The following is a 27,229-nucleotide window of genomic DNA, read 5'->3' as shown; positions in this document are numbered from 1 at the left end:
GCTCAATATCAGGCTTTGATTAGACTTGTTGTCTTGTTTTATTCATTGTATTTCACATTGTATTTCTTTTAGCCTTGCTTTTATGCTGTAAAGCTCTTTGCCATGTTTGTTTATGTTGTTATAGTGTTAGTAATATCTCAAACTCTTCAAACTATAGCCACCATCTTCACTCGTCACCCAAAAACAAAACATATATATATTTATGTTTTTTTTAATTCACACATAAACGTTAATGTTATTATGCTACAGTGTCTATTTTAATATTTCAAATTTTAAATATTGTATTTCATTGTGTGAATAATGTTAAAATAAAATAAAATAAAAACTAAATCCCCTCTTTACAGCCATGATCTCTTCTCCGACGGCACCTGAACGCAGCACCCGCGCATCAGAAACATCAGTACCCAGAATCCTCTCCTCACGCATGCGCGCCACGCACTACGGCCCAAAGGCGTTGGTGGTTGGTGTCCGTCCGAAGATGCGTTGCACTCCGGCAGCAGCATCAGTACCAGCTCCGCCGTGCCAGTAAACCGAAAATAACCGTGGGAACGGAGGAGGGAAAACCCGGCGGCGTTTGCGGCTCGAGCGGCGCGATGGGAGACCAGAAGGTGAGCCGGACCGGACCGGACCCTGGAGGAACAGGTGTCTCTGATGGGGGGGTTTCAGGGCGTAGCGTACAAAGGAAGGAGGGAAGGGGACGAGCTGCAGAATCGGGGGGAGTTTGTGGATGCGGTACGGACTCGTACTTCACACTGGTGTTTTATATTTGAACCGGCGTTTTTGTCCGGTTTCAGGTTTATCTGCATGTCATCGATGAGTTTGTTATCGATGTATCGGCGTTATAGTCCGGGGGAAAGGAGAGGGAGTGAGGGGGCCTTGGCGCAGCTCCTCTCGCATCAACAAACATTACACAGTGGTTCGGTATGAATGGACTCGTTCACTTGTGGGACGGCCAGCTTGAGACATAGAAACACACCGGGAGTGTGGTAACGTATCAGAGGTTTGATCCGCATCATAACCGCCCCGGTGTGTGTCCTTTTGAAGCCGGCTGATCAATGGTTGTGTGAGCTGCATTATTAGATTATAAATGCGCATCCTTCCGCCCGTGAAGTGTCCTCCCTTCTTGAGGCTATATAGTCCCTCTCTGATCCCATCACATCTGAAGAACAGATGTTCATAAAGGAGCTCCACGGGTCCTCCTCCTTCACTGCTGAGGAGGCACTGAAGTGTTCGGCTAGAGGAGAAACCTGCAGCCCCTCTTTAAACCACAGGCTTTAATTAAAGGCTACTGATGGAGAATATTAAATATATATTCAACTGTTCAGACTTCGGCTCTTTCAGTCTGAATGGACCTGATTCTGTTTGGGTTTTTTTAAAATTCAGGAATAAGAAAATGTTGATTTTTTTTTTTTTTTTTTGTCTTTTCTTTAGGAATCTCTGCGTAAGATCACTCACACGCTGGCCATGAAGAATGAGGAGATTTCAAACTTCGTCTGCACCGTCAAACAGAGCCTCAACAACTTGGAGGTACCAACAACAACAAACATACATGACACCGTAATCCTTTCTGTTTGGTAGCCAGCACATTCGTTCCCTCTTTGTGTTGCGGCACCAGGCCAACTCCAACAGAGTCCAGGGGGACCTGGAGTCCGAGTTCACCTCCCTCCACTCGGTTCTGGACGAGATGAAGGAAAGCATGGTGACGCGCATCAAACAGGAGAGAGCCAGCCGCACGTACGACCTACAGGTAGCTGCCGTTGTTTCTTTTTAAAGTACCATTAATAACTGCGCATTTATTATTATTTTGATTGCTTACGGTTTAGTTTTTTTTATTCTATAAGAAAATTCAAACTTTAGCGAGAAACTTATTCTGTTGTTGGCGTTTAATGGCGAGTAAATGATGAGAATCATTTTGTGACATTCTCTCTGACGCTTGATACATTTTAGCATTTCATAGTTTTACATTTAAAGGAAAACAATTAAAACAAATTCCAGAGATCTCACGATGACTTTTTACATGTTCGGTCATCTGGAGAGCTGTTTGTGCCCAAAGACTATATTTATTATGATCAGTATGGTCACTATGTATTTACTATAATGTTAGAACGTTTACATGTTTAGATGAAAAATCACACTTTTATCTAAAGTCAAAGTCAGGATTTATTCAAAATGAGGAAAAACTTGTTATGATTTTATAGAAACCAAATACTTTATTGTTCTCCTTTTTTTCTGAGATACTGACATTTTTTTATCATTTTATTTTTAGTCTTTGGGCACATTGAACTTCTGTTTTTTTTTCTTAAAATGTGATGGAAAATATTAAAATAAACACAGTAGCTCCATGTGCCCAAAGATTACATATAAAATATGATAAGAAAAGTCACTTTTCTGCAAAAATGGTTTGACCGTTTTTTGAAAAACTCTTCTGATTTGTGCTCACACAACTGGCTTATCATCAACTGAAACCATTCCCGCTAACCATGCGCTTAAAATACGATGTTATTAATTCCTCCCGGGTCAAAACACCATCGTCTGTGTAATGCTCAAAAGTTCTCTCTGTGCACATAAAACTCCCAGCAGCCTCGGGGACCGAGCAATGACTCTCAAATGATGCGGCTAACTCCCATCGCTTCTGCAGAGAACACACTGGGTCCCATTATGCTAAAGATAAACAAAAACAAAAAAAACGAAACAAATTAAAGGTCCCGGTTATGTTTTTGCCTCTTTCTTTTTCTCAGAGTCAGCTGAGTGCCGGCTCCAAAGCCCTGGAGAGCTCGGAGGAGCTGCTGGAGCTCGCCAACCAGACGCTGTGCTCCTCTGAGACGGACAGTTTCAATCAGGTAGCTGACTCACGCCGCCGCCGCCGCTGTCATGCTACAGCACTGTCACACTGTGAAACCCAGTATCCATATATATATATAATGTTTAATCTGTCCTTCCAGTGGTGTCATACTAGCATTTCAACACAGCCACCAGCGACTCTTTGTGTTAAATGACAACATGGTGGACTACGACTCAGATTTCTCTTCGCTCCGTATCTCTCCTCTCTTCTTCCTCTCTCCCCCACCCTCTCTCTCTCCCTCTCTCTCTCTCTGCTTCTCCTCTCCAGGCGGCCAAAGACATTAAGGATAGGTATGGTACTCTGCCATCCATTGCTTCCCCCTTTTTTTCTCCTCATAGCCTCCGGTTAACCACTGAGCCATCCCATAATGTAGCGTGCATGCATTCAGAACATGTAGCCACCGCACCCGTTTCATAGACAATAAGCCGTGTTGGAAAAAACTTTCCACTCGAGGGCCTTTTTGTCTTTGTGTCTCCCTCTGTCTTCTCTAGTCTGTACCATCCTGTGTCAGTCCTCCTCCTCCTCCTCCTCCTCCTCCTCCTCCTCCCCTGGATGATCTCCCTCTCTAGCTCGATTAGATTGATGAGTTCAGTGGTAGATCCAGACGTCTAGTTAGTGGGCCTTTTCCTTAGCGAGCGGCATTAGAATCACCTTGTTTTTTTTGTTTTGCCTTTTTTGACCCGTTTGAATAATAGACAACGCTCGTTTCCACTCCGTGTGTTTGTGTTTGTGTGTGTGTGTGTGTGTGTGTCTCTCTATTGTCCGCAGCGTAACAATGGCTCCGGCCTTTCGCCTCTCCCTGAAGGCCAAAGCCAGCGACAACATGAGTCACTTGATGGTGGATTTCAGCCAGGAGAGGGAGGTGTTGCAGGGCCTCAAGTTTCTCCCAGGTCTGCTCCACTTTTAATCCAAACAAATACAGAGCGGTGATGTAATCGAACCATCGCTCACACCGGTTCTTTACTCGAGTTTCATGCTGCTTTGTTCTTCTACTCCACTCCATCCAGAGGGAGCGATGGCACTTTTGGCTCCGCTACATATATTTAACAGCAGTAGTTACTAGTTACTTTACTAATTAATTTAAAAAAAGTAAGTATTTTTTTGTCTATAATTGAGTCCTAAATCTTTTTAGGACTCAATTAATTTTGAATGACAAAATTCACCATCATAGTAAAAACATACAGCCTGTTTTCCATGCAAATCAATTTAATTCCTGTATTTTCTATAATACAATCAGTTAATTTCAATGAAAAACAACTCTTCTTAATGAATGACTTGTTGTCAGAATAAAAATAATACAAAATACGTTTTTAGGACCTGATTAAAGCCCGATTTGTATTTACATTAGAGGGTTTTTTGCACTGTTACAAATTACAACTTGACTCTTCGATGGAGTTGTCAGTTCAGCGTCGCAGAGATCCCACCGAAACGTGTTAAAGTGCAGCTGTGCTACACGCCCGTGGCGTCAGATCAAAACATATGTAGCTGAATGCCTCCATTGATATGATCGGTAGCGAAATGAGAGGTACCAAGAGAAGTACTCTGCTGGTATCAGCATCACTTTGCCCCAGTTATCATCATTACTTTCTATCTGAGTCAAATGAAGTCACGTAATGCCGCTCAGTGCGCTGAAACCACAGAGAATTATCCCCCAACGGTGCAGCTGCGTGAGGCTCCTTAACCTCTTTCAATGCACTGGTGTGGTTTGACGGCCCACGTAGTCACTGTAGGGCTCCGTCTCATCACCAGCAGATGTTACTGTTCACCACCTGTCTGTCAGGTAGCGGTTAGCTGCTGATCATAGCTGAACATTTAGCGGCTTAAGAGACGGATATACTGGACTAAAATTCACCAGGTGGACGAAAACATTGCTCCAAATTACATTACAGTCCTTTAGCAGACGCTTTTATCCAAAGCGACTTACAATAAGTGCATTCAACATTGGTAATCAAAAGAACTACTAGTCACCAGAAGTCATAAGTACATTTCCTTTTCCAAACAAGCATCTAAGAGCATGAAGCAGAGCATAACTCAGAGCCAAAGTACAGTAACAAGAAAAACAGTTAGTGCTATAAATACTCCAAATCAACAGTAATGTTGATAAAATTTGATTTGTCAACAATGGTTGTGTACCTGTCAGCTTGTTTTGGGGTAATTCTGCCACCAGGTGGCAAAAGTCTATTAATTCAGCTGTGACATTGTTCCCATGTGACAGCTCTTTATTTTTCAAATTTCTCTCATTAGTCGTTTCTGCGGTGAAATAACATTCAAAGTGTTGAAAAAAGAGGTCGAGGAAATGGATTTTGTCGATATTCCTCCGAACAAACTGTGTCTTCTCTCCAGTTCCCGCCACTCCTGAGATCCAGGTGTCAGACTGCCAGGTGTGCGACAACACGGTGACTGTGGTCTGGACCTTACCGGAGCCCGACAGCAAGATAGACCACTACATCCTGGAGCACCGACGCACGAACCACGAGGGTCCGCCGCGCATCAGAGAGGACTACCCCTGGATGGTGGTGGAGGGGATCCGAGAGCTGGAGCACACACTCACCGGTAGGACGGAGGGTTGTGTTGTTGTTGTTGTTGTTGTTGTTGTTGTTGTTGTTGTTGTTGACTGTGATGAGTCTGACTCTTAACGGGATTCTTTTTTATTGTCCTCAGGTCTCCGCTTTGACACCCGGTACATCACGTTCAGAGTGAAAGCGTGTAACAAGGCCGTGGCAGGAGAGTTCTCTGAGTCGATCACGCTAGAGACCCACGGTGAGAAAAACACTAACTAGCTTTTATTTTGTTATTTATTTTACAAAAGACAAGAACAACAAGAGGACGACAAGAACCGTTTTTATAAGTCTGCATTCGTGGTGTTTTTGTTGCAGCCTTCACCTTCAAACTGGACGCCGGTTCGTGCCACCAGAACCTGAAGGTGGAGGACTTGAGCGTGGAGTGGGACAGCAGCGGAGGAAAGATACAGGACATCCGCAAGGAAAAGACGCGAACCAACTCCCCGATGCACTCCCCAGCCAGGTGTGCATGCATTTAATCTGCAGGGTCTATAAAAAAAAAAGACAGCAACCTCATAAGGTCATGTGGTCATTTCGAATACATCTCAAAAAGATCTTTGAGTGTTTGTTGTGTACCGACTGTCTCATCAGGTCAGCCCTGATGTCGCCTAAGAGAGCGCCGACAGCCCGGCCCGGCAGAGACAGATTCACAGCAGAGTCCTACACGGTGCTGGGTGAGAGTACGCACCGTAAACACACAACAAGCGTGCATTTCTACATCTCGAACGGGATGAAACACACCAGACTGGAGTTGTGCGGTTATTTGAAACCAAACAGGTTCAAACCCTCAGTGGGAGGAGCTAAATAAGAGTTAACAGCTGAGTAGCATTCGCTGCTTGTACACAATGCATGACAAATATGCCTCTAGCAGTTTTGTAGGCTAGCTTATTAGCCTAGCTAGCCTTGCTACACTAGCCTATAGCTACCCAGGTAAGCTAGTTAGCTAGCCTGTCGGGGCTTCCAAGATGCTTGTTACCATCCTGAATAGATAGGGAGAGATAATTGTTTGCATTCATAATATTGATCCACATTTAAGGGAACATAGAGCCAGTGTTTGGTTTGTCCGTTCTGGGCTTCTGTAGAAACATGGCGGCTGTGAAGAGTACAACGGTCGTTAGTTTCAGGTGATTATACACGAATGGAATTATAGTTATGAATATTATATTCTATCTGTGCTACTAAATCCCCCTAAATCTACACACTGGCCCTTTAAATTAGACTCCACCCACTTGCACAAGTTTTGTGCCATTATTTCGATGCTCCACATCGCTTTTTAACTGTTGCTATTTCAAATACATTTTACATGCCAAACACAATTCATGAATTTGATTGGATGTACAGTGAAAACTGGATACTGCGTTAAAGGCGGGGCCTCGTTTATTCCTATCAAAGTTGCTCGATGGCGCAGGAACTCCAAAAAAAAAATTCCCGACCTAGAAATTGTAATTCCATCTTCCAACACCAATAACATTCACAGTCCTGAAGTCAGATTCCACTTCCTGTTTCTCTTTCCAAAAGTAGATTTACTAGCAAAACCAAACATGCAACCACACCTCGCAACCTACGGAAAGTGTTGACTCTGTACGTCTAGAAGTGAATCATCCGGGCTTATGTGTCACGACAGCCGACACCATGATCGACGCTGGCCAGCAGTACTGGGAGGTGCGGTTCGACAAGGAGAGCAAGGCCTTCGCCGTGGGCGTCGCCCTGCGCAGCCTGGGACGCTTCGACCAGCTGGGGAAAAGCAGCGCCTCCTGGTGCATCCATCTGAACAACTGGCTGCAGCAGAGCCTCACGGCAAAGCACAACAACAAGGCTCGGACGCTGGACTGCGCCATCCCAAACAGTATAGGGGTCTACGTCAACTACGACGAAGGTACCACAAAATAAGATGCATGGGGCAAATACACAGTTTATATTTTGTGGTCTATATTCAGTGGCAATTAGTGGTTAGTGAGTCTGTATGAAAGAGTACTTTTTTTAATGTTTTTTATTCTTCGTTCTCTCCAGGCGTTCTGTCTTTCTACAACAACAAAACTAAACAGCTGATGCACACGTTCAAAACCAAGTTCCAGCAGCCAGTTATTCCAGCTTTCATGGTGAGAAACGTCCTTCTAAAGTCTATAAATACCCCTGTTATCTAAAAGAACGCTCTATTGTTTCCGTGGCATTTTAGTTTTTTCGACTGCCTGTTGACGTGGTCCCCCCCCCCCCCCCCTCCCCTCCTCCTGCAGGTGTGGAACGGCAGTTTTTCGGTAGTGACGGGCCTGCAGGTTCCCAGCGCCGTGCAGAGCGGCCAGCGGAAGAACAGCGGCACCAGCAGCTCCAACGCCAGCCTCACCTAGAGAACAGCTGGACGCCTCCCCCAGCTCTGCTTCGAACCACATTCACCGCCGCCGCCGCCACCGCCGCCGCAGAACATCTCCTCTCCGCTCCGGTCCAAGCCATATCGTATCAAAGAGCTACATCACCGGAGTTCTGTGGCTCAGCCTGTTCCAGTCTCTGTGTTGCGTAAACGGTTTTGTTTTTTTCCAGGAACAAGTGAGTCATCGGTGACGGAACTCTTCCGATGAACGCCGCCGGCTGTTGCGATCGTCGGCGGCTCGTTAGCTGTAGTCTTACTAGTTTTTCCTCTCATGTCATTTAAGCACTGTCCCACTGCTGCTAGAGCAAAGACTTAGCGCTGGCCGCTGCCCTCCATTCCTTCATTCCTTCATTCCTTCATTCCTTCATTCCTTCATTCCTTGCCATCACCAAGACTGTCAGTCGTACTGTCAGCTGCGGGTTCAGAGTGGAGGCCTGACCTGTCGGCTCTCTCCCTGTGCCTTCCTTCTCATTTTCCAAACCCGGATCATGTGATCCGCACCATCATGCTAGTATTTCACTGCAAACCGCCGTGGTGACACTTTCTGTGTCTATAACGCATTATAAACGTAGTTGTAATGCGTTATAATCTGCTTATAGCACTGTATGATTATAGTTATAAGCACTAATAAGTGTTCATAAAGATTCATTACAATAATCATAACACATACAGCATTTAATAATGACCTATAAGGTCAAGTATCGTAATACTTCATAAGCATTTTTCAAAGATCATAGTGTATTATAATTGCCATGAATGTACATTATAATCTTTTTATAATCACATATAAGTGGTCATTGTTTGCTTTAAGAAAAGTGTAAAAAAAATATTGAATCTATGCGGGAAATACACACAAAACGAAAATTAATATAATCATGTTATTATAAGAATACATAATACAGTAATAACAACAACAAAACATGCATAAGTGATGCATTATTATCACTTATTATAATAATTACGTTGTGTGTGTTCTTGCATAGATTTCATATTTCTTTCACTTAAAACAAACAATGACCATAAATAATAAATAGTGACATTATAATGTATTAGAACAGGGATTATAATCCATTATAGAAATATTATAATGTACTACAACTATGGGAATTACAATACACCCATACTTACGAATAAGTTTTAAACAATTATGCAATTATGACGTTTTACGATACTCGACCGTATAAGTCGTTAGAAACTGCTTTAAAATGTGTTCTGATTATTGCTATAAATCAATGTGAATATGTATGAATAATCACACGGCGCTATCACAGATTATAACACGTTATAACGTATTACATGACAGACAGAGTTCCCTGAACGCTCTCCCTAATTAAGTTGAACCGATGACTCGTCAGGGTCATCATAACCTGGTCGTTACGTAAGCTTAGTGGTAATTATCAGCCGACCTATTTAACCCAAAATAACGACGTGCTCCTGGACGACGCTACTGAACAGGGTGTAGTTTGATCGTATCAGGACAGAACGACACGCGACGCGTTTCATTTCTTTGCCTGAGGCATGCGGACTTAAAGTGTCGTTCACTGCGTTTCACTTCTTGTCGTCGTTGAATCGGAGTCGCTGTGGTTTTCTTCGGAGCTAAATCGGACTCTGCACAGAAAGTCAGAAGGGAGCTTTTATCAGCTTTTTCCGTAGAGGAGTCATCCGATGATGGCTTCAGGGTTTCTTTGGAAATAACTGTACTGTATTCATTCTATCCACCTGACTGCACCCTAATGCTTGTTTGTACAGTGTGTGTGTGTGTGTCTCTATACCCAATAACACCCCTTTATTTACTGAAGAGGAATCCCATTATGAGTCCGTAGAACAAATATAACAAATAGCTAGCGAGTGTCCTCTGCTAACACGTTGTATTACGAGAGTTAGCCGGGTTTGGGGTCCACCTGGGTGAGAATCAAAAGTCATAAACTCTGGAAAACTGGTGTTATGAAGTCCTTATTCGTGCACAGCGTCCAGGTCACATGTGGCGACAGTCTTTGCTTTTGCCATGTTGCTCCTTTCTGTGTGCATCTCCTGAATAACCGAAGCTTTTTAAAAAAGGAGCATCCGGCTGAGATTTACATTCACTTTATTGTCACATGTTGACACAGTGTCACAATTTATTGTAAATAGTTTAAATAGTTCCACTCTAATGCATCCAGTCACTGAGGTAATAAAGGAGCGAGAGCACTTTGTTCTTGGATTTCTGCTTCAACGAGTAAAAATAAAAACGAATCAAGAAACAGATTTCGGCTGAATTTATACAAAAAGACAAACAAAAATACAGAACATCATAAAATTGATTTCCAACTGCTGCATGGCGCATACTACTAAGTTGCTTGTTCACATTGATCTGCTTTGATGTGACGGAAGCAAGAGTTTTACTTCACTGAAAAGTGAAATATTTTGATATTTATAGACAACGGGTACAGAAACCCAGAGCCAACTGTAATCACTGTATTCCTTCATTCTAAAGCTGTTTCATTTAAATAGATTAATGTAAAAAAAAAAATGGCAGAAAATGCAGTTTTTCAGCCTCTCAAATATGGAGAGTTCCTGCTTTTCTGTGTTTTTATTTGATATTATTTACATATTAACACATTTAAAGACATCCCTCTGGACTCTTAACAGACTGGGACGGACATGTTTCACTATCTTCTGACATTTTGTAGACCAAATGAAGAATCGATCAACCTAGAAAACAATCCGCAGAGTAATAGAAAATGAGATCGAGTTCATTCACACTTCACTGTATAGAGAGGCAGTAATATATTAGCTATGTAAACAAATATTTAAATACAATTCAACGGCTGATTGCATTACAAAAGGTAGACAAAAACAACGCAGACGTAGAAAAATGTCAGCGGAAAATGTGCAAAATGTTCAAGAGAAACTCGGCGCCGCTGGCAGGTTTTCACAGATGTTTGGAGCGGTTTCCCACCAGGAGAGGTCACTCTCACCACCGGACCTTTTGCGCCAACTTGAATTTCAGCTCCGATATCGTTGCGAGAGGAACTAGAGCACATCAGACGATAAGCTTCGGTGTTACTGGCACTAAAATAGAAATGATACGTGTGGAGGAAAATATGAACGCTGAGGCCTTCCAGGTGACCAGAAGCATCGTTGTGGACTTACTCTGATGGTCTGTGAGGGATCGCTTCCTCTGATCCAGGGTTGCGGCGGACTGGGAGTGGGTAAATTTGCGAGGAACTGGAACTGGAGGCATCATTGCTTTCTTCGGAGCTTCCTTCTCCAGTTCTGTGGAAGACCAAAAAAATGATTCACCGGTCATAAAACAAAGGTAAAGTAAACAATGTTTCTGACGTGTGATGATATAACACGGAGAGACTTACGTGGCTGTGGAGCAGTCTGCTTGTCTTTCCCCTCCGCTGTTTGAACACAGATGTTAGTTAGAAAATGAAGTCACACCTGTTTATGTTTGCGGGGGTGAAGACTGATTGATTTGACGGGGCTTTGGTGGCAGCAGAGCTGTACTCACGCTTGTCATTCACATAAAAATGCAGTGCAGTGGGTTTAGGCGGCGGTTCTGGGGTCGGGATTCTCGGAGCGTCTGCAAAACAAGACACGTAATCACACTTATTATAGGCGGGTGTGAAGGGAAACACCTAAACCCCTACAGCAGGCAGAATAGACGCTTCTATGCATTGTTTAAAATGGAACATGTACAGTACGGTATGTTCAGTACATCAAAGGTTAACATGGAGAACGTTTACAGCTCTAGGCGTGGCATTGTTGGTCCGTTCAGACTGTTGGATGGACTGCCATGAACGTTTGCGCAGACATTCACGGTCCTCAGAGGATGAATCCCACTACCTCTGCCGGTCTACTGACTTTTCCTCTCTGGTGTCACCATGAAGTTCACATTTGTGAAGTGTCTATCGGATGGATCGCAATAAAACGTTCCAAACGCGTTGATGGTAAGTCGAAGAACGTTGGTGATCCGCCTTGAGTTTGGGAAATGGTAAATGAACTTATATAACGCCCTTCTAGTCTTCCTACCGCTCAAAGCGCTTTAAACTTCAAGTCAATATTCACCCATTCACATCCATTCATACGCTGATGTATGTGAGGTGCCACCTGCTCATCAGAATCAGATCTAATCGCTCACACAGGAGCAATTTGGGACATTTTGACTGGAGGAGCTGGGACTCGAACTACCGGTTTTCCGATTAGTGGACGACTTTGATATATATACATTGATATATATATATATTTGATATATATGACATTCCCATCAGCCTCAGCTGTACTTTTTATTTGGGCCTAATTATCAAATGTGAGCACGCTAACACACTCAGCTACGGCGGTGAACATGTTAAACGTTCTACCTGCTAAACATGCTAGAAATGTTAGCATATTAGCATGCTAACATTAGCCTTCAGCTCAAAGCTCCGCTGTGCAGCCTCACAGAGCCACTAGCATGGCTGGAGACCAGTTGTTCAGAACTTGGGGGTCGGGACGCACACAAAGGGTTGCATGACACTAGATTAGTGGCTGTGATTCAATAATTAATCCCCTTTGAAATTGCTAAAAAAATAGCTAGTAGTTTTAGCAAAGTACCCTCTAACCAGGGCGAAACACTTTGGGTAAAAAAAAAAAAAAGCTGTTGTGGCAATTGACAGTTTACGTCAGTTAAGAATATTTCATATAAAATGTGTTTTATCAAACTTAAATTTACATTTTCTTATAGAACTTATCGTATAATTATATTAGGAATTATACATGACTGATTACCCAGATTTGAGAACACTCTTCTTGATGATAAGGACTCAAAAAAACAAGCCAAAAAAAAATCCACTCTTTGGTTCAACTAGTTACAACAAATGCAACTTGTGAGGCAGACGTTGCATCATTGTAAGGCGTCACAAAGGTTGGAAACCACTGCTCTAGACTCTTGAGTTAAAAAGTCCAAATCAAAACAAAAGCTCTGTGGAGGAATTTCAACCTGCCGCACAAAGGCTCTAAAGCAACAAACCCGTGAGCGGTTGGGTGGGTGTGGGCAAGCAGACTCACAAAGCTACCATTCCTCCACAGCAAAACATCAGCGCTATCTCTACACCCACCGATACAAAGAGAATGATCCAACCACTCAGGATGCTCCAGAAAGTACAGATGTGTTAGGTTTGAAGTGTAAAACACAACATTTTATTTACTCGTTTTAATCGTTGTTAAATTGATTTATGTTATAATAACAAGAATTAACTCAGAGTCATTGTTTGTGTCAGCGTGACTTGTGGAATTTCTAGATTCCTGATTGCGTCAAATGGCCTCAGCAAACAGGCGTGGCACACAGTGCAAACAGTTGAGTGGCTGTTCATGTTAGTGTGCTCTTGTATTTAAGGAAACAGCACCTTTTCTGGGGGGTGCAGTTGGTGGGACGAGGTTCGTCGGGACCCGCTGAACGCTCATTTCTCCGTTTTCATGATCTTTACGACTAAAACCTGTTAAAAAAAAAACCCAAAGAAAAACAGAACTTCAATTAGTCCTGCATACTTTTTGCTAAATGTATGTGGAATAATAATTACACAGCTTAGAAGGTCACCTTAAATTCAAAGTGAGGGAGCGCAAGGAAGGCAAAAACAGAAGAAGAATAAATAGATGTTTTTTGGTACGTACGGATGTTTTTCTCATAGATTTCCTCAGAGATGAGAGGAGTCAGAACTCCGTCAGTGTTTTCCACTAAATAGTTGATGACATCGTGCAGCGTGGCACACGGGACCTGCACAGAGAACGACTTTTCTTTAACATCTCGGGAACAATAAAATACCGGAGACAGGTCGCGATGTACGATGAGACATAAAATTGAGTTTAATTACTTCATTAGTAATGAGAAGGAATCTGGAACTAGGTCGGCATTGAAAGAATACCTTGCACACACACACACACACACACACACACACACACACACACACACACACACACACACACACTGTATGCCTCAATTTATGCCTGCAGTTCAATACAAAGATCAGAGGTGACTCAAACAAAAGTTAAATTACCACCTCTGTGTTTATGGGTAATTAGTTTCTTCGCAGGACGTCACATGCCACAATTAATAGGAAATCCACTTCCACCTCTTCTCTGAACAAGAACAAACTCCAGCTATGAAGTGTAACTGGTTCTTTCTCACGTACTGTTCTTCATACCTCAAGTTGCATATACGGGAAAAGCTCCTTTACAAAAGTACATATAGGAACTCAGCTGAATTTATCAGCAGGTAAAAAGACAGTTTCAAGTTTTCCTGTCTTAAGGTTTTATCCAAGGACAACAAAGGATTCCTCTTTCGAGACCAGACCTCAGTCCTTTAACTGTGGCACATATAGTACAAAGGACATGATTGTGTTTTTTTGTTAATACTTACAGGAACGTCCACATCAATGACGAAGCCCCCTTTGTGTCTAGGAGTCACGCGGTAGTGGCTGATTTTAGAGCTGATGGAGAAAGAGAGAGAGAGACTCAATTAAAAACGCAAATGAAATAAACAGACAATCAGATTACAAACCGTCATCACGTGTGCAAAGATAAGTCCGATTCAGTGTCGTTTTACCGTTTATATTTTATTCTAATAGCACAAAGTTCTCCATTAAGTGATGATGCCGCTTTTTAAATATGTACGCCTATGTAATAGATCTGTGTGGAAGAGTGTGTGTTCATGCCTTGTGTGTGTGTGTGTGTGTGTGTGTGTGTGTGTGCGTGCGTACCCTTCGATGTCCTGTCTGGTGGTGACAGCGAAGGTGTTTTCGATGCTCCCGGGTCTCAGCAGCAGGTTTCCTCTCTTGGCCTCTCTCTCCAGCAGCAGCGCTGCCTCCAGACGGTTCACGCCGTGGAAACAACTGCAGAGACGCCAGAAAACACAGAGAGAGACGTGAGACAAAAGAGAAAGACATGAAACTCATTTCAGCAGTGATACGTCGAGACCCCACACACACAGTTTGCATATAGGAGACGGTGTGAATTAAAATCCACAAGTCTTGTTTGATATTCAAGAATCCACACATCCAATATCAGACAAAACCTTTTTGAATTAAAAACATTATGGCCTTGATTCAAGCCTCATAATGCTGCGTTTATTTCACATAAATAAACAGGGTTTTAGATGATTTTAGAGACATTTTATCCTTCTGTTTATCTGAAAACCTAAAAAAAAAAATTAAAAAAAATCACCAAATATGAAGAAACACATTTTTCTCCGGACAACAATGCAAAACAACAACACATAATAGAACAATGTGCTAAATTGTGTCCACTTTGTGAACTGCTGGTAAAACAACACAACTGTAACGATGCAGAGACTCAGAGGTGTCTCTAGACAGGTTCGGAAAATTTGGCAAAATAATAAAAAAAAATCATATATTTTCATATGAAAAACTCAAAAAACTTCAAGACTCAAAGCTGAAATGAGACAATCAATTTTTCTTTTTACCAACATGCTTTAAGGACAATACATAACACTGTTGTTGTCCTGGATTCTGCTCAAACTGTAGTCCATTATCTATTCTGCATGTGGTTATAGTTTCAGAATTGAGGAGGCAAACCAAAGATAGATTCATGAAACACTAAAATACTTTCACGACTTTGTTTGTACTCACGCTGGCATGTCTCCTTTGAGGCTGTTGTGAGCACTGGTGTTTATTCTTGCTTTTTCCGTTTCCACGGTCTCTTTTAGCATGTGGATCTGACCTGGGAGCAGGTTGAGGGAGGCTGGTACTGAAAGCTGCAGAGAGAGAGAGAGAGAGAGAGAGAGAGAGAGACAGTTTCTGCTTTAATGTATCAGTGAGAATAAGGGCTTGATGTTCCAAAACTCACATCATGAAAACACTGTATTTGTTCTTTCTTCTTCCTGTGAAGTGAGCCGAATGTAAAAACTCCACTGACCTCGGCCACAGAGCGGATGAAGCCCTTCCACAGCTCACGAGCCTCTGCGTTAGGAGCCTGCAGAGGACAAAACTGTGAAAATGAGGAACAACAACAACAACAACAACAACAACAACAACAACAACAACAAAAGAGCATGATTTTACATATTTTCTGCATATTCCCTCACAGTGAGTCTGATGTTTTCATCTTTCAACTGGAGATTGATTCTGGCTGCATCCAGGTTACGATCCTGGCTGTTGTCATCCGTTATTGACACCAGTTCCTTGAGATCCACTTTGTCGATGTACTGATGAAAGGCACAAAGATTCATTAATGATCACCCAAATCTCTGGCTTTTAATAAGAACACAAATCTCTGCGGTCACTCACATCGGTGTCTTTCTTCTCGTTGAAGAAGAACAGCGTGTTTCCACACAGGCAGGTCCACATCTTCCGAGATGTCTGCAGAAACACACACAGAGAAAGACACACTGACTAAAAGACAACATACCAATCAATTATAAATATGTATATAAATGTACATATATAAATAAATAAATATATATGGAGATGAATATCAAAGAAGAACATTAATTCAATGTGGCTTTATTGGCATGAAAGAAAGCAATTTCCAAAGCATCAAAATAAAAAAGTAAACAATATTAATATTGATATTAACACAATGTTATAATTGTTATACAACAATCTATATACAGTACGTTTTTACATTGTGTGTGTGTGTGTGTGTGTGTCTATTCGACAGCAGTGAGATATTCTGCAAATTCATAAACATTCTAATCTGCTTTGGCTTTTAATTTCTTCTTTCCAATCTTCTACGTAGTTTTTCTTTACACGGTGTCATAATGGCTTTATTATTTATCATTTATTTGTGGCAGAAGAAGGTAAAACCCTTGTTCCACAACAAGGAAATGAACAGAGCAGCTGCAGTCTGTGCAGGTGACATTCTTGAACCCAGACCTTGTGAGTCAAGCGTTAGAACAGACACCAATATGTGATATTAATAAAACAACGTTTGGTGTTTGGATATTGTTTGGACCTGAAGGGAATCTCTGTCACCGGATTGACTATTGTGAGTTTTTTTTGGATGAATCACAGATTGCGATCACCGTCGTCTGCTTCAGGTCAAAAAGACGTCGCCGACGAATAACTGAGTCGGATGTAGCTGAACAATCGCACTTTCATCTGGGGCTGGGGTAGTTTCCTGATTGAAGTGCACAGCGTTCTCTTATCAGTAAGGGCTTGGCAGAACAGCAAACACATGATTCACTATTTCCCCCAACAACAAAAAAAACCTGTTGCGCAGGTTGGCGTCTTAACCTAAAACCTTCACGGCACAATGAGCCGAACAGCAGTCAGACCAGTTGGAGAGACGCTGTTTACAATCTGCTGACAACCTTCAAGTCAAAGGATTACACAAAGGGCCCTTTTCACCGCAGCCATCTTCGCGGGGTAATTAGGAGTGTAATTGATCAAATGAATTATGGTCCTGTTCTATTTAGCGTATGCACAATACCAGAGCAATAAATAAACCAGGGGCCATAATTCACGTTACACATGTGTTTACCCTGCAAAGACCTGTGTTTGCTGTGAAAAAGGGGGCCTATCTACAGAAACTATATGACGAAAGTCCACAGAACACAAGATTTAAACTGCTTCCACCTGCTGCTGTGCATTAAGTGTGTTTCTAGACCGCTGCATTAAGTATTGTACTTCCTCCTTATTTATGTACCGATGTAAAGTAGAGTAGAGCTCCTCTACCGCACAAAATACACACACACACACACACACACACACACACACACATATATATATATAACAAGGTCTGTGGATTATCTTGAATAACCGGGTCATGATGAGACATTATATCCCCATAAACAATCTCGATTGATAAATAGCACCACAGGTAAGAGGAAAAATGTGTATTTTTGATAACGTCTACAGCAGCGAATTGCAACATTATATATTATATAAAACGCTGACAGTGATCAGTTACTTTGACTTTTGATATTGTAAGCACATCTTGATGATACGACTAACATTTGTTTTGCTTCAGTACGGTTTTTGAATGCAGTACTTTCACTTACTTTTATTTTTTGCAGTCTAGTCCACAAACAGACGAGAGTGTTTCTCAAAGATTTAGCACAAAACGCGACAAACTGTTCTGTAACACACTACCTTGTCTCTGAACGACCTCTTCTCCAGGTATCCCTCGTAGTAACAGGTGGGCAGCTGGCTCCTCTGTCGCGCTGTTAGCTTTACCATCATGGTGGTCGATGTCCACAATACATAAAAAAAAAGATTATTAACACATCTGGCTGAGAACCTTTCTGCCGGGGCTGCGGTGAAGCGCTCTTGTATATGGAAGTGAGGAGGGAACCTGTGGGCAGCGTTCCTCGCCGCTGATTGGTCAGTGTGTGTGGAGTGGGCGGGTGCTTCTTAAAAATATCCTCAGGTGAGACAGCTGTTGACTCGGTGGACGTGTTTGACAAGGACGGAAATCACCTGGCTGCGTGCCCCAATGAAACTAATCAAGTAGGAAAATGTTACTGTAGCTGGTTTCTATGCAGCTGGAATTTAATATATAATAGTTAACAAACTACCCAGCTGTACATAAAGTAGTTCAAATGAGCGCCACCTTTACCAACATTAACCTATATTAATGCACAAATTATTAATATATATATATATATATATATATATATATATATACATATATATGTATATATATACAAAAATAATAATACAAAAAATAATATATATATATATTTTATTATCTTCATTTTATTTGATATTATTATTATTATTATTTTGATTTAATTTTTTTTTATCAAAAGGGCTATTGCATAATGAGTACTTTGGTACCTTAAGTATATGTTGATGCTAATACTTTTGTACTTAAGTAAACTTTCAATGCAGGACTTTTACATGTACTTTACTTTTAAACTGTATTATTGCTACTTTTACTTAGAAGTACAAGATCTGACTACTCCTTCCAACATTGCATGCAAGTGAATAGTGCACACTTATTCCTAATCTACTAGAGGGGAGAAAAGGAAAAACAAAATGCACATGTAGCTCCCTCTGCTGGAGGAATTTGTTCTGGTTTTATCATCTATTGTTTCTATCAAATACATTCACTGTCAGTTTACGCCTTACTAAAACACATGCAGTCTAACACAACAGTCCTGCAATAAATCCTACTCTAATGGAGGTTATAATGACTTTTCAGAGAGGCGCTAATTCAACTTCACATGTGAGGCTTTAGATTGTGCTGCTGTTGAACTTAATAGTAATATGTCGCAGGCCATTTATATCACTGAAGATTATTATAATTATTATTATATTATTAGTATTATTATGTATTATTATGTATTATTATGTATTATTATGTATTATTATGTATTATTATTATTATCACATACTACGTCTGTTGTGTCAGATGTGCCACATAAATAAACTTGACTTAATCGTTTCATATTTAGCCTACTTTATGACGCTTCAATTTACCGGCCCTTGTGACTGGGCTGCCCACCCGGTAAGTCACGTGACTGTGTGGCGTTAACGCAACTCTGCCTCCCAACGGCTCTGCTCTCTTCGTCTTGGCACAGCACACCCTGCTGTTTTTTTTGGGAGCAGGGGGGAGATATTTTCTTTTCTGTCATCACCGCAAAGGGTGATTAACGTTACTTATCAAACGATGGGGAACAGAGACGACGAGTATGACTTCTTGTTCAAAGGTGAGCGGAACCCAAACTGCGTGTAGACGGTCTCGTTTTTGGTGTTAATTAGCGAGAGGAAACGTGAGGTTAGCATGCATGCTAACTGTGTTACACCGTCAGTGGTCAGCGTTAATATCAGCTGGTGGTTAGCGGCTAAGCTAACTGTAAGCTAGTCAAACGGCGCGTGTTGGTTGCTTTTAAAAGGTGCGGTTATTTAGGTGACCTATTTAACCACACCTTTTTTAAAAGCACCAACAGTGGCGTAGTTACTGAAACCTAAGATCAGGTGCGTTAATTGCAAAAGGAAACGAGGAGTTCCCTTTGTGGTGGAACCTGAGGAAACTTGCTGTGGTTTTCAATTAGATACCGTTAGCTGCTTCAGGTGTGTGTGTGTGTGTGTGTGTGTGTGTGTGTGTGTGTGTGTGTGTGTGTGTGTGTGTGTGTGTGTGTGTGTGCTTTACCAAACACCTCTTTGTTTGAAGGCTAAGGGCGTATTTCTACTCCCAAGCAATTATAAATGTTGACCTGACTGAGTCACGTGATTCTTCTACACCTTGGAGTTTAGCTTCCTGATGTTTTTGTTTTTGTGTGTGTAAACAATTGTGTAAAATCTATTAACATATAACATGTTATACATACAAGTATAAGACACCTCTGGATTAGATGATATGGCATGTTATAAAATACTAAAAATAATATTAATACTAAAAATAAAGCCAGAATTTGCATAGATAAATACAAACTACATAGATAGTTACATTAGAAAGGTGCACTCGGGAGTGCATGTCTCCGCCAGTTGCGTTGCCCTCAGCTGTGTTATCTTTAAGGGCCTCTACCAGTCGGAGGGAGGGGGGGGGGCAATAAAAAGTAGTTTATTGAAGGGGTCAGCAGGCAGTTACTGGCACTATAAAACAGGCCATAAAAGGTGTTTTGAAAAAGTACCAGTCACGGCAACCACTAGAGGTCCTTGAGCATGCAGCCGTAACTGTCAACCCCAAAATATGATGGAGTTTGACCGCCGCAGAATGCCAGATTAGCTGTGGACAGACACAGAGAGGCACACTCACTCACTCACTTATGAACACGCACACACATGCGACTGATTGCATGATTCCTTCTGGTTTTTCAGACCTCGCTATCTTTAACTGAAGTGGCATTTGTCTGGATGGGAAACAGCCTGTTGTTGTGTTGGAGCAGTCCGTCCGCAACGACGTCACATGATGGCGCTTAACTGAGTTAAACCGGCCGAATGTGTTGGAAGAAGCAGCTCCAAGGCTGATTCACAAGCAAGCTTTAGTAACATTAAGTCCTGCAGTTAACAGGAGAGCGAGTGGTTGACATTTACATTATGTAAATCATAGGCCGAAGGTTAGATGTGGGGGATTTTAATACTTAAGGAGTTCACTTTATCACATCTATCTTGTAAGTATAGTATTAAAGTACAGGAGAATGAGAGGCCCGGGCCAGTGTGGCAGCTGAGAACTGATTAGATAAACTGATGACTGGAACAGAGGCCTTGAGAAACTGTGGAGTCAGATTTCCCAAAGAGCAGGAAGGGCAAAGTCTGAGGATGATTCCTCGGTACAAAAAGGAAAGCGGTAAAAACAGGTCAGCGCTTTCTCTTTGCCTGGAAATAGCTGAATGATAACCCGACAACAGTGCCGTCCTTTAATCGTAGCTGTTTAGTGCATTTTGGGTCATCGTCGATGTCTGTAGTTATCCGGTGGCACATTAGTCTGTTGATGTGTATTGTCATTTATAAATCAAAGGTTTATAAGACTGGAAGACTGAAGTCCCAAACGCACGGTCAGAGTCTGAGGCGCAGGTGTTTGACCTTCTTTCGGATATAAATTTAGACCCAGAGAACCAAAGCTGTGATTTGTTTGGAGACAGAACTAAAAAGAGGATCTTTAATTAACGCAATCGATTATTAACTAATAACAATAACGACACGGTGACTTTAACCAATCAAATCAACAAACGCCGCCGGCTGCAGGTCACATCAGCTGCCACTACTTACCGGTTGTAGCTTGATGGCAGACCAAAATAAAACGTTGTTGTTGTTGTTGTTGTTGTGGTTGTGGTGTGCTGCTCTCTGCAGGACGGTGTCTGTACTCAGCCAAAGATTGTTTATGAGGCAAGAGAAGCTTCACTCCGTAACTCCACCGTACAACTGCAAGTTCTTGTAGTCTATCTAGCAGATCATGTGACGCCGATTTCCCTTTTATTTAGTTCGACTTTAGTCTCTGTCATATCAATAGTTTGATTTGAACCAGGACTTTTAGATGAAGTTAAATGATTATTGGGTGTCTGTAATATATAGAAATGTTGCCTAAATAGCGACCTTTTCCTTTTTAAAAACGTTGCCGTTTCAAATCTGATGCCTGCGGTATTTCAATTTTTTTTTGTTTGTTTGCAGTCGTACTAATCGGAGACTCTGGAGTGGGGAAGAGTAACCTGCTGTCCCGGTTCACAAGAAATGAGTTCAACCTGGAGAGCAAGAGCACCATCGGGGTGGAGTTCGCCACCCGAAGCATCCAGGTGGACGGCAAGACGATAAAGGCTCAAATTTGGGACACGGCGGGACAAGAACGCTACAGAGCCATCACCTCAGCGTGAGTTCTTTTCTCTCGGTGTATATTGATGCAGCTCCTCCCCTGGAATAAAGACGGTACAGTGACTGTATTCACCTGGTGGTGTTCTCTCACCAGGTATTACCGGGGGGCAGTTGGAGCTCTCCTGGTTTACGACATCGCCAAGCACCTGACGTACGAGAACATCGAGCGCTGGCTGAAGGAGCTGAGGGACCACGCCGACAACAACATCGTCATCATGCAGGTCGGGAACAAGAGCGACCTCCGCCACCTCAGGGCCGTGCCCACCGACGAGGCCCGAGCCTTCGCAGGTAAACCACCGAGCGCTGAGGCGACGACGAAAGAACATCCGCCCTGGTAGTCTGTGAAATGCTCAACGTTGATCTTTCTCCTCTTCCCACATTAGAAAAGAACAGCATCTCATTTATTGAGACGTCAGCGTTGGACTCCACGAATGTAGAAGAGGCGTTCAAGAACATTTTAACAGGTAGGAGAAGCAAGACTCAGGTGACGTAACTCTTAATCATTTGCTATATTCCATAGGGTAAAATGTTTGGTACGATGATCAAAGTAGGCTACAAAGTGGTGGTCATTGATGATCATCGTCAATAATGAAAGGCAACAAAAATGCAACAATTTATTGAGCGTTGAACATGGTTGCCAAGCAAACACACAGTGGAGAGCATGGTTAACATTTGGGTTGAGATCATTATTTTTAGTGATCGTTTTAAAATCAAAAGCCAGATCCTTCTAAGCACACCAGCAAACGGACCACACGTCTGTTTGTTAACGTTCGTTTCTTCACTTTTCCAGCTCTTCAATATCTCTCTCAGGAATGTCTGTGTCTCCTTTCTTCTTTTATCTTCTTCCCTCTATCCTCAGTCTCTTTGCTCCTTTTCTTCACACCTATTACATCCAGTAAATCGACAACAAAATCTGACATTTTACAACAATAATAACAATTTGCTGCAGTTATAAAGCTGTGTGTTTATCCATTTTATGTGACTTTTTATGACCTGTACTATAACATTTTTTATGACTTTTTTTTTTTTTTTTAAATGACATTTGTATGCCACATGATTATTATTTTTTTTTACACCTTTTTACAGCCAATGTCATCAAAAATGTGCGTGAGCATGTTTGCAGCGGAAGTGATGTTCCCCCCCCCCCAGCCGTCCTGACGAGTTAACAAGCTTCAAATATTAAATTAAAACTATTAGCAGCATCTAAATGTCTGGTTTCTGCATGTTCGGTTATCAGAGTCGATAATCAAACGGCAGACTCGAGTTCTACTGAATTCTGACAGGATCGCGATCGTTTCAGAGCAGCGGGTGTTCCAGTTTAAGGAGAGACCGTGTTAGACTGAGACTTCCGGCCGAATTCGCCCGTAGTTTCTCGTAGTACTAGAAATACAACCTGAGCCGTCTTACAGATGAATGCAGACGGTCCCGGATTTCAAATCTTGAAAACAATTGGCATATTATACTATGAATTGTTATGACATTTATTATTACATACTATACTACGACTTTTTAGCCTCCACACCTGCATCAGCTGTGGCCGACGGCATCATGTTTTCTGGTTGTTTTGTTTGTCTGTACGTACCGACCACGACCAAGGACCACAACTGAATTACAATGTGACTATAAAGACATTTAGTATGAACTTTAAAAAAAATGTATGACTTTTTTTATGACATTTTGTATGGCATACAATGATATTTTTTTTTTTTTCCCTGCAAAGTTTTTTTTATTTTCCCATAACTGAGCATGTGCACAGCAGTGCCACAGCTCATACAGATTCAACTATTCGTAAAGAGTTTAAAAGAAATCAAGAGCGTCACTTTGTTTTTCATGCCTTTCCCTCTGCAGAAATCTACCGCATCGTGTCGCAGAAGCAGATAGCGGACCGATCTGCTCACGACGAGTCTCCGGGCAACAATGTAGTGGACATAAGTGTCCCCCCGACCACGGACGGACAGAAGGGCAACAAACTCCAGTGCTGCCAGAGCCTGTGACGCTCAACGCCACGATGCCCGACCGCCACCTTTCCACCTCGACATCACATCGCCTGTGCACTTTTTGTTCCTGTTGCTCCTAGACTTCTGTTTTATATAGAACTTTTGAACTCACTCGTGCTCTTCTCTCTCTCTTTTTTTTTTTGCCATGAATTAAAACTTTTAAGAAGCCTTTATGTCACTCAGTCCGTGGAGTCAATGTGAAGGTTCAGGAACAGGGCAGTCGTCGCTGTCTTAATGCAGCCCTGAGAAACCGTATTGAACTGACACTCTGTGGCGTACAGGAAGGTTGTGAAAAACATTTCAATGGTTACCACTAGATGGTGCTGTGTAAATAAACTACAGGCAGTTACTCCAACCTGGTGAAGCAGTGTTATGCGTTCTACAGCGTGGTTCCTCCAACTTCAGTCTTTCATCGGATAAGTTATCATGCCAAAAATGTCCTCTTTATGTATTTATTGGAGAATATTTGGCTTAAGCTGTCATTGTTTTGCTTTACATTTAAAAACTGTATAAATTTCCAATAAAATTCTTGACAAAAGTAAACTGTTGATTTGATTTTCTTACGGAAAATTTGTTTTCTTTTTTTAAAGAAAATAAATGAGTACTACATTTATCTGACAGCTGTAGTTACTTGTTAATTGTCAAATCAAAAGTTGATGCATGCAATTTTGAAGGGCTTTCATTTAGAAATGCTAGGTGATCTGCTCTTAACCTGAAGTGAAACTATTGTGTAACTATACACCTTTTCCTTTTAAATCAAATCTAAAATTAGAAGGAAGTTGACTCATGCATGCGATTTTGAAGGGCCTTAATTTTGAAACGCTACATCAGAATGTCCTGGTTCTGTCTGAGTGACACCTTGAGGTGGTCTGCTATTAACCTGAAGTGGAATGATTTTGTAACTATCCACCATTTCCTCTAAAATCTAATCTGAAGTTAGAGAAATTGTCTCATGAATGTGATTTGAAGTTCGCTCATGAATGAGATTTTGAAGGGCTTTAATTTTGAAATGCTACATCAGAATGTCCTGGTTCTGTCTGAGTGACACCTTGAGGTGGTCTGCTATTAGTTTGAAGTGAAACTGAAAGTGAAAAGGAAGTTGGCTCATGCATGCGATTTTGAAGGGCTTTAATTTTGAAATGCTACATCAGAATTTCCTGATTATACCTGAGTGACACTCTGACGTGGTCTATTAATATAGCATTGGATGTTGAGAAAAGTCATCGTATAGTATTTCATAAAATAATTAGTCATGAAAGAGACATAGTACAGTATGTTGAAAAAGTCATAGTATAGCAATTTAAAGAAAAGCCATAAAAAAGTCATAGTATAATATGTCCAGAAAAGTCATGAGAAAGTCATAATATAACATGTTGAGAAAAATCATGAAAAAGTCATAGTATAGTATGTTGAAAAAAGTAATAAAAAAGTCATAGTATAGTATGTTGAAAAAAGTAATAAAAAAGTCATAGTATAGCATGTTGAAAAAAGTAATAAAAAAGTCATAGTATAGTATGTTGAAAAAAGTAATAAAAAAGTCAGTATAGTATGTTAGAAAAAGTAATAAAAAAGTCATAGTATAGTATGTTGAATAAAGTAATAAAAAAGTCATAGTATAGTATGTTGAAAAAAGTAATAAAAAAGTCATAGTATAGTATGTTGAAAAAAGTAATAAAAAAGTCATAGTATAGTATGTTGAAAAAAGTAATACAAAGTCATAGTATAGTATGTTGAAAAAAGTAATAAAAAAGTCATAGTATAGTATGTTGAAAAAAGTAATACAAAGTCATAGTATAGTATGTTAGAAAAAGTAATAAAAAAGTCATAGTATAGTATGTTGAATAAAGTAATAAAAAGTCATGGTATAGTATGTTAGAAAAAGTAATTCAAAAGTCATAGTATAGTATGTTGAAAAAAGTAATAAAAAGTCATAGTATAGTATGTTGAATAAAGTAATAAAAAGTCATGGTATAGCATGTTGAAAAAAGTAATAAAAAGTCATAGTATAGTATGTTGAATAAAGTAATAAAAAGTCATAGTATAGTATGTTGAAAAAAGTCATGGTATAGTATGTCGAAAAAAGTATTTGTCTTTTCTCTATCATTTGACTGGGTGGATTTGGGATGTACTGTATCAGGATTAAGCATCACATCCACTGCAGACTGCTGGACCCTCTTCAGCTCGGATTCAAACATCTTCTTCATCTGTTCGCCATCGTCATCATCGTCACCACGGTAACAGAGGTGGCCAGCAATTATCTTCCTCCTCATCTTCTCTCCTCTGGTAGGTTCATAGTGTAATCTCTGTAATCTCTCTAATCTCATCATTTGGTCTTCATGCAGAACTACATTAACTAATGAAAGGTTTTTTTCAGTCATGGTTTTTACTTTATTTCTTCTTTTATTATTGCTGGTTGTTAGAAACACAGAAAATATGTAAACCTAAGATGTAGTATAATAAAAAGTACAAGTACCTCTGAGATGTAGTACAGTAAAAAGTACATTATTTACCTCTGAGATATAGTGAGGTAAAAAGTACAATATTTACCTCTGAGATATAGTGAGGTAAAAAGTACAATATCCACCTCTGAGATGTAGTACAGTAAAATGTACATTATTTACCTCTGAGATATAGTGAGGTAAAAAGTACATGTATCTAGTAAAAAGTACATGTACCTCTGAAATTTAGTACAGTAAAATGTATATTATTGACCTCTGAGATGTAGTACAGTAAAAAGTACATTATTTACCTCTGAGGCAGTTGCAAGGTACCAACAGACCCGAAGGGCTACAGCCGCTGCCGTGAAGGAGGCAAAGCAGCGGGTGTGGGAGAAGTTCGGAGTAGCCATGGAGAAAGACTTTCGGTCGGCACCAAGGTGTTTCTGGAAAACCATCAGAAACCTCAGGAGGGGGAAACGGGGAAACATCCAAGCTGTATACAGTAAGGATGGGACTCTGTTGACTTCAACTGAGGGGGTAATCGGGCGTTGGAAGGAGCACTTTGAGGAACTCCTGAATCCGACTAATACGCCCTCTATGGTAGAGGCAGAGCTGGAGGCTGATGGGGGAGCATCATCAATTTCCTTGGTGGAAGTCACTGAGGTAGTCAAACAACTCCACAGTGGCAAAGCCCAGGGATCGATGAGATCTGTGCAGAAATGCTGAAGGCACTGGGTGTGGAGGGGCTGTCTTGGATGACACGTCTCTTCAACATTGTGTGGAGGTCTGGCACGG

At 41.2% G+C, this 27,229-nt stretch overlaps 3 protein-coding genes across 4 annotated transcripts; 2 read left to right on the top strand and 1 right to left on the bottom strand.

The window, feature by feature from the left end:
* The first annotated feature begins 450 nt into the window (after positions 1-450).
* fsd1 (fibronectin type III and SPRY domain containing 1) lies at positions 451-9,708 on the top strand. The gene is made up of 13 exons (XM_068702472.1): positions 451-608; positions 1,432-1,527; positions 1,616-1,747; positions 2,739-2,840; positions 3,110-3,132; positions 3,611-3,732; positions 5,186-5,395; positions 5,504-5,602; positions 5,719-5,866; positions 5,995-6,077; positions 7,028-7,279; positions 7,414-7,502; positions 7,638-9,708. Exons 1-13 carry the CDS (start codon positions 594-596, stop codon positions 7,746-7,748), a joined length of 1,482 nt encoding a protein of 493 aa, XP_068558573.1. The 5' UTR covers positions 451-593; the 3' UTR covers positions 7,749-9,708.
* Positions 9,709-9,837: 129 nt separating this feature from the next.
* Positions 9,838-17,997, bottom strand: LOC137866515 (signal-transducing adaptor protein 1-like). 2 transcript variants are annotated; one of them, XM_068702473.1, is made up of 13 exons: positions 17,839-17,997; positions 16,033-16,104; positions 15,831-15,950; positions 15,662-15,718; positions 15,376-15,500; positions 14,488-14,619; positions 14,148-14,217; positions 13,403-13,505; positions 13,138-13,227; positions 11,265-11,336; positions 11,119-11,154; positions 10,901-11,023; positions 9,838-10,780 (listed from the first exon to the last, which is right to left on the bottom strand). In XM_068702473.1, the coding sequence occupies exons 1-13, from the start codon at positions 17,926-17,928 to the stop codon at positions 10,722-10,724; spliced, it is 1,149 nt and encodes a 382-aa protein (XP_068558574.1). In that variant the 5' UTR covers positions 17,929-17,997; the 3' UTR covers positions 9,838-10,721. The 2 variants fall into 2 exon arrangements, with proteins under 2 accessions (XP_068558574.1, XP_068558575.1); XM_068702474.1 differs by having other exon boundaries at positions 10,729-10,819.
* Positions 17,998-19,245: 1,248 nt separating this feature from the next.
* LOC137866517 (ras-related protein Rab-11B-like) lies at positions 19,246-24,539 on the top strand. Its single transcript, XM_068702475.1, has 5 exons — positions 19,246-19,400; positions 21,802-21,997; positions 22,094-22,287; positions 22,383-22,463; positions 23,848-24,539. Exons 1-5 carry the CDS (start codon positions 19,361-19,363, stop codon positions 23,991-23,993), a joined length of 657 nt encoding a protein of 218 aa, XP_068558576.1. The 5' UTR covers positions 19,246-19,360; the 3' UTR covers positions 23,994-24,539.
* The last annotated feature ends 2,690 nt before the right edge of the window (positions 24,540-27,229 follow it).

The sequence above is a fragment of the Cebidichthys violaceus genome, unplaced genomic scaffold, assembly GCF_023349555.1.
Source record: "Cebidichthys violaceus isolate CVI_PGR_0920_01 unplaced genomic scaffold, fCebVio1.0.p SCAF_84, whole genome shotgun sequence".
Classification (NCBI taxonomy): Eukaryota; Metazoa; Chordata; class Actinopteri; order Perciformes; family Stichaeidae; genus Cebidichthys; species Cebidichthys violaceus.
Note: the sequence above shows the minus strand (reverse complement) of the source record. Positions and strands in the feature narration are given on the sequence as shown.

Excerpts from the sequence above, each read along its gene's own strand:
- fsd1 (XM_068702472.1), top strand. Across the intron at positions 1,748-2,738 it reads GCCGCACGTACGACCTACAG|AGTCAGCTGAGTGCCGGCTC; the intron begins GTAGCTGCCGTT and ends TCTTTTTCTCAG. Across the intron at positions 2,841-3,109 it reads AGACGGACAGTTTCAATCAG|GCGGCCAAAGACATTAAGGA; the intron begins GTAGCTGACTCA and ends TCTCCTCTCCAG.
- LOC137866515 (XM_068702473.1), bottom strand. The coding sequence starts at position 17,928 with ATGATGGTAAAGCTAACAGCGCGACAGAGGAGCCAGCTGCCCACCTGT. Across the intron at positions 13,506-14,147 it reads TCATTGATGTGGACGTTCCT|GTCCCGTGTGCCACGCTGCA; the intron begins GTAAGTATTAAC and ends TTCTCTGTGCAG. Across the intron at positions 11,155-11,264 it reads TTTTTATGTGAATGACAAGC|CGGAGGGGAAAGACAAGCAG; the intron begins GTGAGTACAGCT and ends GTGTTCAAACAG.
- LOC137866517 (XM_068702475.1), top strand. The coding sequence starts at position 19,361 with ATGGGGAACAGAGACGACGAGTATGACTTCTTGTTCAAAG. Across the intron at positions 19,401-21,801 it reads GTATGACTTCTTGTTCAAAG|TCGTACTAATCGGAGACTCT; the intron begins GTGAGCGGAACC and ends GTTTGTTTGCAG. Across the intron at positions 22,288-22,382 it reads CGAGGCCCGAGCCTTCGCAG|AAAAGAACAGCATCTCATTT; the intron begins GTAAACCACCGA and ends TTCCCACATTAG.